We start from the raw sequence: 14,064 nt of genomic DNA, 5'->3' as shown, positions 1-14,064 counted from the left end.
ACCGGAAGTCCCACAGACCGACACTTTAAAGTCCCTTTTACACGAATTTGTGGACATTTTTGCGGTAGATGAGCACGACTGCACTCATACCAATTTGGTGCAGCACACGATCGATATGAGAAATGCAGCTCCTGTTCGGCTACATCCGAGACGCCTTCCATTAGCTTAACGAGCTATTGCCACAGAAGCTGCGTGAGATGGCCGACTCGGGCGTCATTGAGCCAGCATCCGGACTGTGGTCTTCACCGGTTGTGCTCGTGCGTAAAAAGGACGATTCTTGGCGGTTTTGTGTTGATTACCGGCGGTTAAACTAGGTAACGCGCAAGGATTCTTATCCGTTGCCACGAATAGATGATGCGCTGGAACACGTTGTGGGCTCGGCTTGTTTAGCTCGTTAGATTTGCGTAGCGGGTACTGGCAAGTAGCGCTTGCCCTGGAAGCACGACCTAAAACCGCGTTTTCGATCGGGCAAGGGCTTTGGCAATTCCGGCGCATGCCTTTCGGCCTATGTAACTTTCCAGCTACTTTTGAACGGTTGATGGAGAAAGTGCTGGCAAATATTTCTTGCAAACGTTGTGTGGTCTACACAACGGAAATGCTTAAGAGAAATGTTATTCCTCTATAACCACCGGATGATTTATCGGTGCACCACGCCCCTTCATCCGCAAATTGACAGCCTCGTAGAACGGATCAATCGGACGCTCACCACACAAGCAGCCCCATGTGTATGACACACACAGCCGGGGGCGAGACTTTGTTACTGGAGAGCAGGTTTGGGTGTATTCCCCCCGGAAGGAAAAGGGGGCTCTCGCCTAAGCTTATGTCTCACCGGGTGGGCCCCTGTACGGTAATTGCCCAGCTCTCCGATGTTGTCTACCGGGTGCGGTTGGCAGGGCAGGCGCGAGTGGTCGTGCTCCACGAGACCGTCTCGCTCCCTATCAGCCCCATGCCAGCGAAACATCGAATGCTGTGGAGGCTGGTCCGCCTCAGAGAGATGGAGGCGCCCCTCTCTCCCCCGCAAAAGGACTGCCAGCGCCAACCACCGTCACGCCTCCAAGACTGAGTTCGTCATGGTGACCGGAGACGGTCACAGCTCGGGTGGGGGCAGTGTGGCGTAGGCGGGGTTTCGGCTGGCGACTATTATGCTTTGCGGGAGGGGTTGTTGTGAGTTCACCCTGTTGGGGAAAGCTGTTTGTGTTAGTCGCTTTGGCCATGTTTTGTGTATGTGTTAGGTGTGTGTGACCTATTAAATACTCTTTGGTTCATGCTAAGGCTGAATTGAATGTAGGTTCTGAAGTGAATGTGTTGCTCATGCTGTTGTGTGACAACATACTAAATACTCCCAGCCATTTGCATTGGGCAGCAATTAAGCTCACTCATATCTCCAAGTTCCTTTCTAGCGGTGAAAAAAATGCTACAATATCTTTTCTTACCATGGCCAACTGCGATGAAACAAAGCATATATGTTTCCTCATAAGTTATAAGTTCCCTTCACATTTCCTGCAAAGGGAGTAGGGAGCACCCTGTGAAGTACACTTTGGAATGGCACGGAAATACAGCCTTTGTCTAGTTCTGTTGCTGTGAGATTGGTCCTAAATTGCTCTTAAGCTAAAACTCCTAGTTAGAAGTTTTCAAGCTTTTTTAAGCTTTGGGTGCTTCCTGAGAGGATTCTCATGAATGTGGCCTCAGATCCATTAATGATATGTTGGATAAATATGCAACAAACTTGCAAACAACAATCTGTGATCCATTCCTACTTTGTGCCTAGTACGATGATAGTATGATATTATAATAAAAAAACAAGTTGAAAACTGGGTGCTGTTATAGAATATTGCTGCTGATATCTACAAGGAAGCCCCCCTTTTTTTTAAATATAATTTTGTAAAGGAAAAAGTATGATAAAAACCCTTAAATTTTTCATTTGGAAAATATAAGAATCCACACAGACACTGCAGTGTATGTCAGTAATAAATGATTGCACTGTATACAGACCCAGATTTAACAGTTAAAAAAAAAAAAAAAAAAAAATATATATATATATATATATATATATATCATTAAATGCACAACATTTGATGGTTTGATCACTGAGAATCTTTTAATACTAATTTTACAGCAACAGTATATATGTTTTACAGGGTATTTTGTGCTCATTAAATGGACATTAACAACACATTTTTCTTTTGAGAGATAATGTCACCTGCAATAAATAAATATATATATATATATATATATGAAATCACATGATCCAGCGTTTTACTAGTATCTTCCACTGTAACTGGCAGCTGCTGTCGCTGTCACCGCCACTAATATCACTATGGAAATACGATGGATATGATGACAAGCACAAGTGCAATGATATTGAAACGACGTGCCTTGGAGCCATAAGATTGCGCTCCAGTCATGTCTCCCACCATCTTCCGGTCTCTGGACTGAAACACACAAGCACAATATCTTTTAAAAACATTACAATTCATAAGTAAAAATGAAGCACCAGTCAAGATCAGGATGCTCTTTGTTGTGCTTAAATGTACTGTTTATTATACAAAAGTGATTGATTGTTTTGATTATCATTTATATATGTAGCCAAGCCACTAGGAGGCGATGTTGAACCTATGATGGTAGACAGGACTCTCTTAAAATGGGCACTTCCGATTAGCAGCATTTCAATTGTTTGGCATGCATGTTGTTGTCCGTCGCTGGAAGAACAATTGTGGTTGATTTTCAGATGTGCGTTTTAGACGTTTTCATGCTGGTTATTCTGAATTAAATACGTTGTGCATACTGAATGATCAACACTGCAGATTGCACCCAAATAAGATGTTTTGAGACTCTTGTATTTGTTGGCTTGGTATAGTGTGCTGCATGTGGGGGTTGACGATTTGTGGGAGCGTATTGTGATGATTATACTGTAGCCCCTTTTATGGTGTATGTGTATGGTCAGCTAACCGTTTTAAAGAATTTGTTACCGGCCAGCTCAAGTTGATCACTGTTTTCCCCCACCTTCATTATTTTTCTTTTGTATTTTGTTTTGTGAATATTATATTTTTGAGTGTTGCCCAGGACTTGTTTTTTGTATTTGTATTTTGGTTCTTTTTGTGCCCTAGCAAGGCTTTGACATATAGGCTTGCTCAGTGTGATTACGGAAGAGGGGTATTTTCGCTTCCACATGTACAAGTGTGAGGTGTTAAGAGTGTTTGCATTTTCTCTTTTTCGTATGAGTTAGTGTGCTGTGTAAGAAGATTGTAATTTATTTTGGGTATTGATTGATGTGGTTTAAAAATATTGTCCTACCCCACTGACTTCTTGTATTTCCAGCTCATATGAGCAGTGTTTTGTCAGCTTGTGAGCACAATTAGATATGATTATACTGTAATAAAAGTTAATTATTTGTAATAATTTTGCCTTGAGCATATTCATTAAATGGAATAGCCGTGTGGGACCCCTCATTTGGTGGCTTTGGGATCTCCTACCCAGAGTAAAGTGGAGTGGCATAGTCGAAGATAGTGTCAGTAAAGGTAAACACACATTTGGTAACCCATTACATATAGATATTAGGTAGCCTACATTTCTGACTTGCAAAATCAGTACTTCTCCAGTGTATACAGTACTGTGTAAAAGTCTTAGGCACCCTGTGATTTTTTTTGTACATATTTATTTATACAGTTTTATTTTTTGACTTCATTATCCAATTTTAAGCTTATAGGAATGTGGCTGGTTCTGCAGGATGTTCGGTAAAACTAAGCAGAGGAACATCACACCAATTATTGATGTTGGTTCATTAATGACTGTTTACTGCTTTAATAGTATTTTTTTTATGTAGAAACATATTTTAATATAGAAGACACCCTTGCTCTACAGAAGTAATTTACATGTGCCTAAGACTTTTGCACAGTGTTATTTTTAAGAGCAAATGTTTAAAAAATGAAATAAAAAAGGAAGAAAAAAAAAAGATGTTTAATGACATTTAATGAATACTTATTTTTAATTGTGAACATATGGATAAATAATACTAAGAAACAAACGATATGTAATTACTCCATGGGCTCACAACAATGGAAACTGTCACACAGCATCTTTACAGAAATGTAGTAGTATTTCTCCATATTTATCCACATTACACAGGCCAGATGTGATGTTGGCAAGGAAAAAAAAATCCTGAGACTAAACTTTGACTAGGCCAAATATAAATGTCATTTAAAAATGACTACATAAATGATCTTACTATATTATATTATCTCCATATATCCATTTCATTTATGCCTTACCTTCATGGAGAAAATCAAGGCGACCAGGCCCAGACAGAACGGGTTGCCATAGATGCCATAGATTATACAGTGTGGCGATGGACCACACTGTATAATCACGTGGATGTTCCGGCATGGACACCATGACTGTCCCTGCTCCTCTGCCATCACTCAGAGGAACGTTTAGTGGGACCATAGGGCTCTGCATCCTGCTCAGTGTCAGACCTTACTGCGCTGTTTAAGAACCTTTAGGCTACAGGTTTGTCCATTTATGGTTGATGTTAGGGGGCAAGTCATTTAGTCTGTTACCAAAAGTTGAAAGTGCAAAACCACTATGGCTATTAGGTTGTATGACCTACTTTTGATGGCCTAGTTAATGACACGTACCAGGTTTATTTGGACAAATAAAGTAATAATTTAGAATGCAGTGAACCTTAAAGGATCTCTTTCATTCTCTTCTTTAACCAGAGAACGATTTCATGCCGTGTATTGTATTACTCAGTGCAATGTTTAGCATGACAGTGAAAGATAAAATACCAGCATGTCAGATTTGGGGTTACTTATGCCAATTGTATATTGTTATTTTTAGCACAATTATTCCCTTGTTTTATTCTTATTTCTTATGTTCTTCTGTATTGCTACTGGTCTCTGCGAGCTACCAAACTAATTTTGTTGTATTATTACAATGTTGATAAAAGTTTTTTTTTACCCCCCCCCCCCCCATGGTATTAAATTTTTAATACAAGTAAAATTTATATAAATAATAATGCAAATAATGTGTATATAAAAGGGTCATTGAATTAGATTGAGAATAAATAAAACTTTAAACATTACCACAAGCAGAAAATTATGATTAAATTGAGTTACAGGACACACAGAGAGCTTAACCTCCACAGGGTCTATAACATTAGCAAGACTCTTATCTATTTAGCATTAAAATTAGCATTGCACAGTTTGATTAAAAAAAACAACACGAAGAGATTATTTTGACACTTTCATTGTTAAATCTAACTATTAAACAAATATAAAATTTTGTATTCAAAATATTTTGTCCTAAATATCAAATCTCATTATTTCAACAATTTTTTTGCCAGTGTTTACTAATCACCTTAAAAATAACATAAAAAAATTAAATTATTGACAAACTCTTTGTGCCTTTTTGATGTATAATGTACTGTACATTACCTCTAACAAATGAAATCATTGCACGTCAGTGGTAATCAGTCATAATAAACAAGTGTCCGTTGTTCTTGATTGTAACACTATTATAAAGATTTTCATTGTAATATTACAGCAGACACACATCTAGGGTGTGTCCAGTTAATTTTACCGTTAACTATACAAATATCAATGAAAACTTATCAGTGGACAGTTACACACACATTTATTGTTCATTTAAAAGTGTTTTAATGATTATAACCTGCGAGAGCATGTTAGGGGTTTGGGAATCACATTACAACATTTTTATTGTATTACAAAGTGCAGAAACAAAAAAAGTGGAAAATAAAAGGATCTGTTTAATCACATTTTTACGGAAAAAGTAACTTGGAGTATGATTAAAATGCGACTTACTCTATGGTTACTTGTACTGAGAATACAAAATACTTATCATCGCTTACACAAAGCTGTCCTGCACAGTAAAGAAATGATTAGTGGTCTGTAAGGCATTTTCCCTAGTCTTTCCTCAGCATTAATAACGTTCAAATGTCTGTTGAGGCCAAATAGGTACTAAAATTATCTTATTCACTTCCACATTAAAGTCTTAAACCTAAAATGATATGAAAATGAAGAAGTGCTCTTATGGGTGTACTGCTGTTTTAAATGTAGTGAGAGTGAATCACATCACATCTTGGAATTCACAGCAGATGAACCTCCCTGGGTATACACGTGCACAGAGTTCTGGAAAGAAAGAAAAAAGTTGAACTCTATCGTTTTCTTCTGTAGACACACTAGTCACTAGTCATTGATGCATGTTGCGAGAATAATGCTTTACCTTTTTGCCTTCTGCATTATACTTATCGAGCAGCGCCTGAACACGAGAGCCATAATCCTGGTGCACTTCCATCAGACGGTGAACCTGTGAAAGTGAAGGAGACAGTGTTCTAAACTGTTCTGAAAAATCATAGATAAGTACAACAAGACCTCAGGAACATCAGACTGTACCGTGCGCTTCTGAATAAAGAGCTGAGCTCCTTTTAGATGTCCAGCCAAGTTCTGGCACAGACGCTCGCGCTCGGCATCATTCAGCACCTTGGTGAAAAACGTGCGAACCTACAAGAGCACAAAGACACTTTAAATCCCAGAGAAGGGGGAAGACTACACCAATAGAGTGGGTCCTTCTAGATCGCTTGTGTGCATGACACATCCATACCTGTGTCACATTATCCTCATCCGAGCTGTTGTAGCGTGCAACATCAGGAGAGACTCTAAACTTGGACTCCATAAAGCGTGTCTGACAATCTGGAGCACTGAAGCTGTTGGGGAAGTAGTTGGGCGCTCCGCCTATGAAACAAAATCTCACATTAGGTTGGTGAAATAGAGTTTGGACATCTGGCCGTGCATGAGGATAATGTGACCTTATGCCTGAGTGTGTAATACTGCAGTGTGTATGAGGATGTCTCACCCTGGTTGTCATTCATACACATGGGTCCATCTCTCTGATAGTTGGCCACGCGGGCACGATAAGGGCAATTAACAGGCAGCTGGAGGTAGTTGGCTCCAAGCCGATGACGGTGAGTGTCAGGGTAAGAGAAAAGACGGCCCTGTGCGGAACATCATGCATCAGACTACTGACACAACCAAAACACAGGGACCAATTACAAAGACAGAGACTTCAGTGCCCATTTTTTCCATTTCACTCTTTTGTGCATACTGTAGTGTCCCCACATATGAACAGTCAGTTTAACATGTTTGACATTCTGCTCAAGGTTTTGGTAGAGAACAATAGTGTGATGAACATTGTGGTTGATGAACCTGATTGAGCCATCGATACCACCCACAAAAAAAAAATTCCACTAGATTTTGTTGTGCCTTTAAATAGTATGCCTTTTCACTTGCTTTTTATCATACTATGAGAAATAATGTAGAATGAGTAAATGAATCATTTTATAATAGATGAAGATCATCTTCATCTTTATATTTTCTTCTCATTGCATAAATAAAAAAAAAATGTATAAGAAATACAAAAAAAAACTTGTTATATTTCTTGTTAACAGTTTAAGGTCACGGGCTGTCGTTTAAGCATCTCACTGCATATCGTACTGTGTATGACTATGTATGTGCCAAATAAAATTTGAATGAAAAGATTTTTATCATAGCACCACAACACAAAATTACTATTTTTATGTTAATTTGTAAGATTTTTTGTTTTAATATTTATGAATTTTACGACTTTTACCATGAACTATCATCTTAACTATTTGAAAGAGGACATTATTGTGAACTATATTTATTCTTATTTAATTTGCAAAAGAGAATTTTAAAAAATGCAAAAAACAATGACAATAAATATATATATATTTTTTTTGTTTTTGTTTTTTTTTTGTTTTTTTTTCTTATTTTAGTGAAATATTCAATCTCTTTATGTTTTTAATAAAATGAGATTCTCAATCTTTACTAACTTTATAAGGTTACTAACTTACTTTCTAATGTACTCCACTGATTACATTTTGGGATGATTTTAACTTGTGGGGTTTGGGGGAAGAATTTGAAATTATTTTTTTAATCTTCATGTGTCATGTCACAGTTAACAACTCTGCGAAAACAACTCTGTATATTTATAAATTAAATAATAAAGCAAAACCCTAGTAGAGAAAACCAGACAGTACAGGCATTTCAGATTTTTTCCTCTTAGTGCCATACAGCACAATGTATTGGGCTATTACATTTACATGGGGAATTTTAGATTAAATAATTACATTCATTATAACCATCACAATATTACCAATCATAATACAATCATTTGAACAAGAAATGACAAAAGTGACAAAAATGCTACATCTGGTCTTAGCCATTATCAGAGTGTGTCTGTGCAGCTTTCCACAGTTCAGATTCTTTTACCTTAGAATCAAATACTACGTGCTCGGCTTATAAACCCTTTATCCACTATGAAAATTGTGGTTTATCATGCACTTGGGCACAACCACTAAATAGCATGACTGCTCTGGTTCTTCCCACAAAGCAATGTCACTTTAGCTGCGGTTATCACTACTGTACGTTTCAAAATTAAACTTCCAGACATGCAAACTGTGGTGTTCCATAACAGGTCTGATTATATTTGTAAAAGTGTCTGACTTTGTAATTAATTTGGCAATACATATAACCTTTTTCCAGGAGTAATACAAGACCAGGCTTCTATTTACCTTAATATAGAGTGGTTTAAAAACCATAAATCCAAAATGACTATGTTTGAAACCAAGATTTGATGCTGAAAGTAAAGACAAACGCTAACAATTGTTTTTTCTTGGGTCCAATAATACACACACACAAAAACATATTCAAATCCTTGCCTCTACAAGGGGCGTTGATGTCAAAACGGGACTTCTGATTGCGCATTAAACCACAACACAGAGTAAAAACTTCCTAAGTTCTCTAAATAACCCCCAGCTACACTGATGCACTTCCCAGCATTTCAATAGTGCTTAAAGTTTTCTCAGCAAGCTGAAGCCATGAATGGACTGCTTCACATCTGAATTGTTCCCAGGAACTTCTCTAACAGACCAAACATGCTTGGAGCTGCAAATATAGCGTTCCACTTACTGAATGTTTAAAAGGATGACTGTAGTGGGCTTCAGGCAATGTCATCACTCGGCGAAGTCTGCCTTTTTTTAAAAAGGCTAAGAGTTGCATTACCTTACTGTGCTTGAAGGCTTGTAAATGTAAATCGGGTTTATGCCTTTTGACATGAACACCTTGTACTGTATATGGCATAGCATAAATCTTTTCCAACAAACTTGTTTAAAACCTGTTTAACAGTAGTTTATCTAATGACTGAGTAATTTACATAATTGCATACTATAACAGTTTTTACACCCTTTACAACATGATATATAGGATCACCTTAAAAAATAGAAGAGAGACTAGAGAAACAGTGTGAGACTGTACCTGCAGCATCTTGTCAGGACTTGGCTCGATGCCTGGTGGCATGTTACTGGGATCAAATGCCAGTTGTTCCACCTCAGCGAAATAGTTTACAGGGTTTTTATTTAACACAAAGCGTCCAACTGGAATCAGAGGGTAGTCTTTATGGGACCAAACCTGAGAGAGAGAAAAAAAACTGAGTAAAAGAAAAGCCCTTCAATAAAAGCATTAGTTACTAACACATTATTAACTAGTAATAGCAATCTGTCTTAATTATGGTTACTGAGGGAGGTTAGGGCACCTTGGTCAGATCAAATGGGTTCCAGGGGTACTTCTCCGCCTGCTCAAAGCTCATGACCTGAATGTAGAAGGTCCAGGAGGGGAAGTTGCCAGTGGCAATGGCGTTGTACAGGTCACGGAGGGCGTAGTCAGGATCACTGGAGGCCAAACGGTCTGCCTCCTCTACAGGCAGATTCTTGATGCCTTGATCAGTCTGACAGGAAGAGACAATGTCTCACACACATACAAACAAGGACATGGACATACAAGTGCAAAAGCAAGTACACACCTTGTAGTGGAACTTGCAGTAGACAGGGTTGCCGTCCGAGTTGAGCAGTTTGAAGGTGTGGGATCCGTAGCCATTCATATGGCGGAATCCATCAGGCAATCCGCGATCGCTGAAGAGGAACGACACCTGCAAGAGAGATGAAAAGGAACAGAAAAAAGATTAAGGAACACGTAAAGTATGAGCAGATATACTGATTACAGCATGACGTCACAGCTGAAGCAGGGAACACTTAATGTGTTGCCATAAACTTAACTATACAACAGTATCACAAACCTGATGCAGAGACTCTGGACGCAGACTCCAGAAGTCCCACACCATGTCGGGGTCCTTTAGGTGAGTCTGAGGATTCCGCTTCTGAGTGTGGATAAAGGATGGGAACTAGGCAAATCACAAACACATAACACAGTGGTTAAGGCATTGGACTACGGTTCGGAAGGTCCCAGGTTCAAACCCCATGACCACCAGGTTGCCACCCTCAACTGCTCAGATGTATAATGAGAATAAAATGTAAGTCGCTCTGGATAAGGGTGTCTGCTAAATGTCTGTCTCTCGCCCTCTCACCAGAAGTGCATCCCTGATGAAGAAGATGGGTGTGTTATTGCCCGTCAGGTCCCAGTTGCCTTCTTCGGTGTAGAATTTTAATGCAAAACCTCGAGGGTCCCGGACTGTATCAGCTGAACCAGACTCACCAGCTAGAAGCAGAAATGATGTTTAAACAAAAAGGGGGGAGAAATATATATAGTTATAGTTTATAAATGTTACTGCATCCACTACCCTCCTGCTCACCTGAGAGCAAAATGACTCTTTTATTTCATTTGCTGCCCCCTACTGGACACCTTTAAGTATGTGGAATAAGTGGAAAGGAGATAAGACGTGCACACACTCACCCACAGTAGAGAATCTCACAGCAATCGGAGTTGTCTTGCCCACATGCTCAAACACCTTGGCCTTACAGTAGCGCGTAATGTCATGAGTCACCTCAAAATAGCCAAATGCACCTGCAAGGAGAAGAAAAAACTGCTTTGTCATCACTCTAATCAGCAAATAAACTGTCACTACAGAAGGTCAATGTATCTCTCACTAGCCACTGCTTACTTGCAATCTCTTAAAAAAAAAAAAAAGATTAGAGCTGTTCCTTATGAAAGTTCTTCAGGGCTGTAGTGTAGCCTTGGGTCTTTTATTTCAGTAACTCAGGGTTAATCTTTACTTATTATCATACAAATAGTCTTCTGACAGGAAAAGCAATTTCTACTTAATTTTGTGGATGCAAGGTTAAGTACTTTTGTATTAGTTGCCATTTTGCATAATTTTATATAATACTTTTAAATAAAATTCCATAAAAGTTGTGCCTACACAAATCAAATTTTCCAATTCTTCTATTTCAATTCAATTCAATTTTATTTGTATAGCGCTTTTAACGATTTACATCATCACAACACTTCTACTGTTCTGAAAAACTTGTGTCTTGATAAAATACAGTGAAACTTTAAAAGAACAACCCCACAGATGGTTAATATTTAAATGCATGTACACCCCAACAATGGATCGATATTTACATCTGAGTTTTTCAGAACACGCACCTGCTCCTTTGGCATGCACTACCCTTTCAGGGATGCGCTCCCGGTCAAAATGGGCCATCTCATCAGTGAAAACGACATCCTGCACCAGCAGTGGTCCTCGGGGTCCGGCCGTCTGAACGTTCAGCTTATCGCCTACAGGAACACCTGCTCCCGTGGTCAACACGTCGGGTCGCTGAGACAGGAATGGATGCAAAGGTGAGGTGAGGGGTGAGGTGAAGAATCAAGAGAGTCTATGAACAGGTTTACTGTAAATGTCTGTCACAACAGGAAGGCAATTCCCCGAGCGCTCCAATATCACCCCTGTGCTGTTTCTCCTTAATGATCAGCTGCAACATCCTCAAGTCACTCATGCAACCTTGCTCTACTAAGGCCTTCGTCCCTCAAAATACAAGGAGGACAGTATCAGGACTGAACGCTTAATTGTTTGCCTTTCACTAAACGAAAAAAAAAAAGGTTTGTTCTAACTAATATTTAAAGCTGTATTTGTCTTATAATGCTTATACAAACAACAAAAAAACACTGTAAAACTTTGAATTTAATATGATGCAGGCATATAAATGTTACATTTTTGTTTGAAAAAATACAGAAGTATTGGCAAAGACTAATTTAGGCAAATTCATGCAAAGTGTATTAAAGTCCAAATCTTTCCAACTGCTATGTGAACTTTGTGCAGCTTCATGTCTCTCTGCAACCTATGGAAACCTTTCAGGAATATCAGTGAAAAACTTTTATATAAAATAAACTTTAACACAATTATTTGGGGAGGATTTGCCAAGTCATACAAATAGTTTTAACTAAATAAATGTTTAATACATTATTATTATTATTATCAATAATAATAATGCACATTAACATCAAATTTAAAAGTTCATAAACTTCAGCAGTGTACAAAACAGTAGTACTGTCAATATTTATTATATTAATAAAAATATTATTAGTGAATATTAACAATAATAATAATCATCATAATTAAGTCTTTAAAACGATTATACATTTATTGTGATTGTAACCAATCTTTATTAGGGTTCTAAATCACGCTATGTTTTTAAAAGAGCCTTGTGTGTTTTTAATTAATTAACCAAACTTTGGTAAAGTTTTGGACTTTATTCCCTGACAGGTTATGATTGCGTAACTGCACAGTTTAACATCCAGCGCACGTAGAAAAGCACTGCGGCCGAGCGTGAACTGGAAAGCTGCTCTCTGATTGGCTGGCTGTTTGATTAAGGCGACCAATCACGTTAACGGGTTTAAACAGGCGAGTCCTCAGGAAAACAGGCGTTAGGACTTCAGACTCGTCCTTATTGAAAGGCTCGTGCCCAGATTTAAAAACCAACTACCTCTCTTTTACGGGATTCATGCGACTGCCAAGATATTAAAAATGTAATAAATATTTATCACAACATTTCATATTTAACACACCCATATATAAGGGCTAAACACCGCGTGTTTGGCCCACTGATGCATTCTTGCTGTCTTCTAGTCGTTATATGCACAATGCATGACTGCTCGGCTTCAGTTTTAAGTTGTCATGAAATGAATGTATGACAGTAGACGAAACAAACCCTTTGTAGCAGACAGTAACCGTGTGACCTTTACCCTAATTATTAATTCGTTGCGCAGCTAGCATGATGCTTATGTTAACATTAAATTATAAAGACAGACCTGAACTCCTCTACTTTCTTTCCATAGTTTCATCTGGTCCGTAGCCTTTTCTCTGTTTTCCGCCATCTTTCTTATAATTCCAAGCAACGCCGATTCGCAGTAGAATGGCTGCTAAAGCTTTTGTAGCTGCAGACTAGCAGGCACTGTTTTTGTTCCTGTAGTTTATTAAGCCCCGCCCTCGATTCCTGATTGGTCAATGCTGCTGTCATGACCAAAAGGCTCGGCCCATTACAGCAAAAGTAAATACCTAGCACTTTTCATATGCATTCAGGATAAGTTTTTTTTTTTTCCTTATTTTGATTGTTTTAAGAGACAGTATTTCAGACATGCCATCAGTTGATCCGCATCCACTGTTCTGTGAGACGCACCTGTGCGCAAAAATGGGTAAAAACTAAATGGGTTACGCATATCAGCACTGCGCATGCGTAAACTGTAACCAGTCCGACGGCCATGAAGACGCTACTTAATATTTTATAATTGTCTTTAAATTTGATATTTAAATAGATTCATCCTATTGGCTTTTTTTTCTCATTTTCTTCATTGTCATTTACGTTGCATTTTCCCACCCCTGTTATCTGAATTCTATATCCGTATTCCCTGTCTTGTTTTATTTAAATTCCATGTGCTACAAAAAAGAATTAGTTGTCCACAATGTCACTTTATGCTACTGCATTATAATTCCCTTTCACTGAAAAAAAAGATGAACACGTAACATATTTATCTCAGTAGTGGGTATGTTTTTAAAGTACATTGATTGATTTTTTTGTATATAAATTTACTTTTAGATTTTTTAGCTTTGATCAGATTAGGGGGTTTGAGTCATGACTGACCGAACTACCAGCTAGCTGACAATATCCTTACTGTAATTATATCAATGTACTGCAAATATACTGCCTGGTCAAAAAGGTCACCATTTCGGAAGGGTCAA

General features: G+C 38.3%; 1 protein-coding gene and 1 pseudogene across 1 annotated transcript; both read right to left on the bottom strand.

The window, feature by feature from the left end:
- Nucleotides 1-2,315: 2,315 nt before the first annotated feature.
- Nucleotides 2,316-4,455, bottom strand: LOC128540881 (dispanin subfamily A member 2b-like; annotated as a pseudogene).
- Nucleotides 4,456-5,605: 1,150 nt separating this feature from the next.
- On the bottom strand, nucleotides 5,606-13,301 carry cat (catalase). The gene is made up of 13 exons (XM_053483906.1): nucleotides 13,137-13,301; nucleotides 11,475-11,646; nucleotides 10,782-10,892; nucleotides 10,456-10,586; nucleotides 10,168-10,272; nucleotides 9,895-10,020; nucleotides 9,628-9,819; nucleotides 9,351-9,503; nucleotides 6,871-7,009; nucleotides 6,619-6,749; nucleotides 6,411-6,518; nucleotides 6,241-6,324; nucleotides 5,606-6,146 (listed from the first exon to the last, which is right to left on the bottom strand). Exons 1-13 carry the CDS (start codon nucleotides 13,200-13,202, stop codon nucleotides 6,090-6,092), a joined length of 1,575 nt encoding a protein of 524 aa, XP_053339881.1. The 5' UTR covers nucleotides 13,203-13,301; the 3' UTR covers nucleotides 5,606-6,089.
- Nucleotides 13,302-14,064: the final 763 nt, after the last annotated feature.

Source organism: Clarias gariepinus, chromosome 2, assembly GCF_024256425.1.
Source record: "Clarias gariepinus isolate MV-2021 ecotype Netherlands chromosome 2, CGAR_prim_01v2, whole genome shotgun sequence".
NCBI classification, from domain to species: domain Eukaryota; kingdom Metazoa; phylum Chordata; class Actinopteri; order Siluriformes; family Clariidae; genus Clarias; species Clarias gariepinus.
The sequence above is the reverse complement of the archived record's forward strand: the minus strand, read 5'-3'. Positions and strand labels throughout refer to the sequence as shown.

Coding starts and splice junctions, on each gene's coding strand:
- cat (XM_053483906.1), bottom strand. CDS start 13,202: ATGGCGGAAAACAGAGAAAAGGCTACGGACCAGATGAAACTATGGAAA. Junction 9,820..9,894: donor ACTGCAAGTTCCACTACAAG/GTGTGTACTTGC, acceptor TCTTCCTGTCAG/ACTGATCAAGGCATCAAGAA. Junction 6,147..6,240: donor ATAATGCAGAAGGCAAAAAG/GTAAAGCATTAT, acceptor CTTTCTTTCCAG/AACTCTGTGCACGTGTATAC.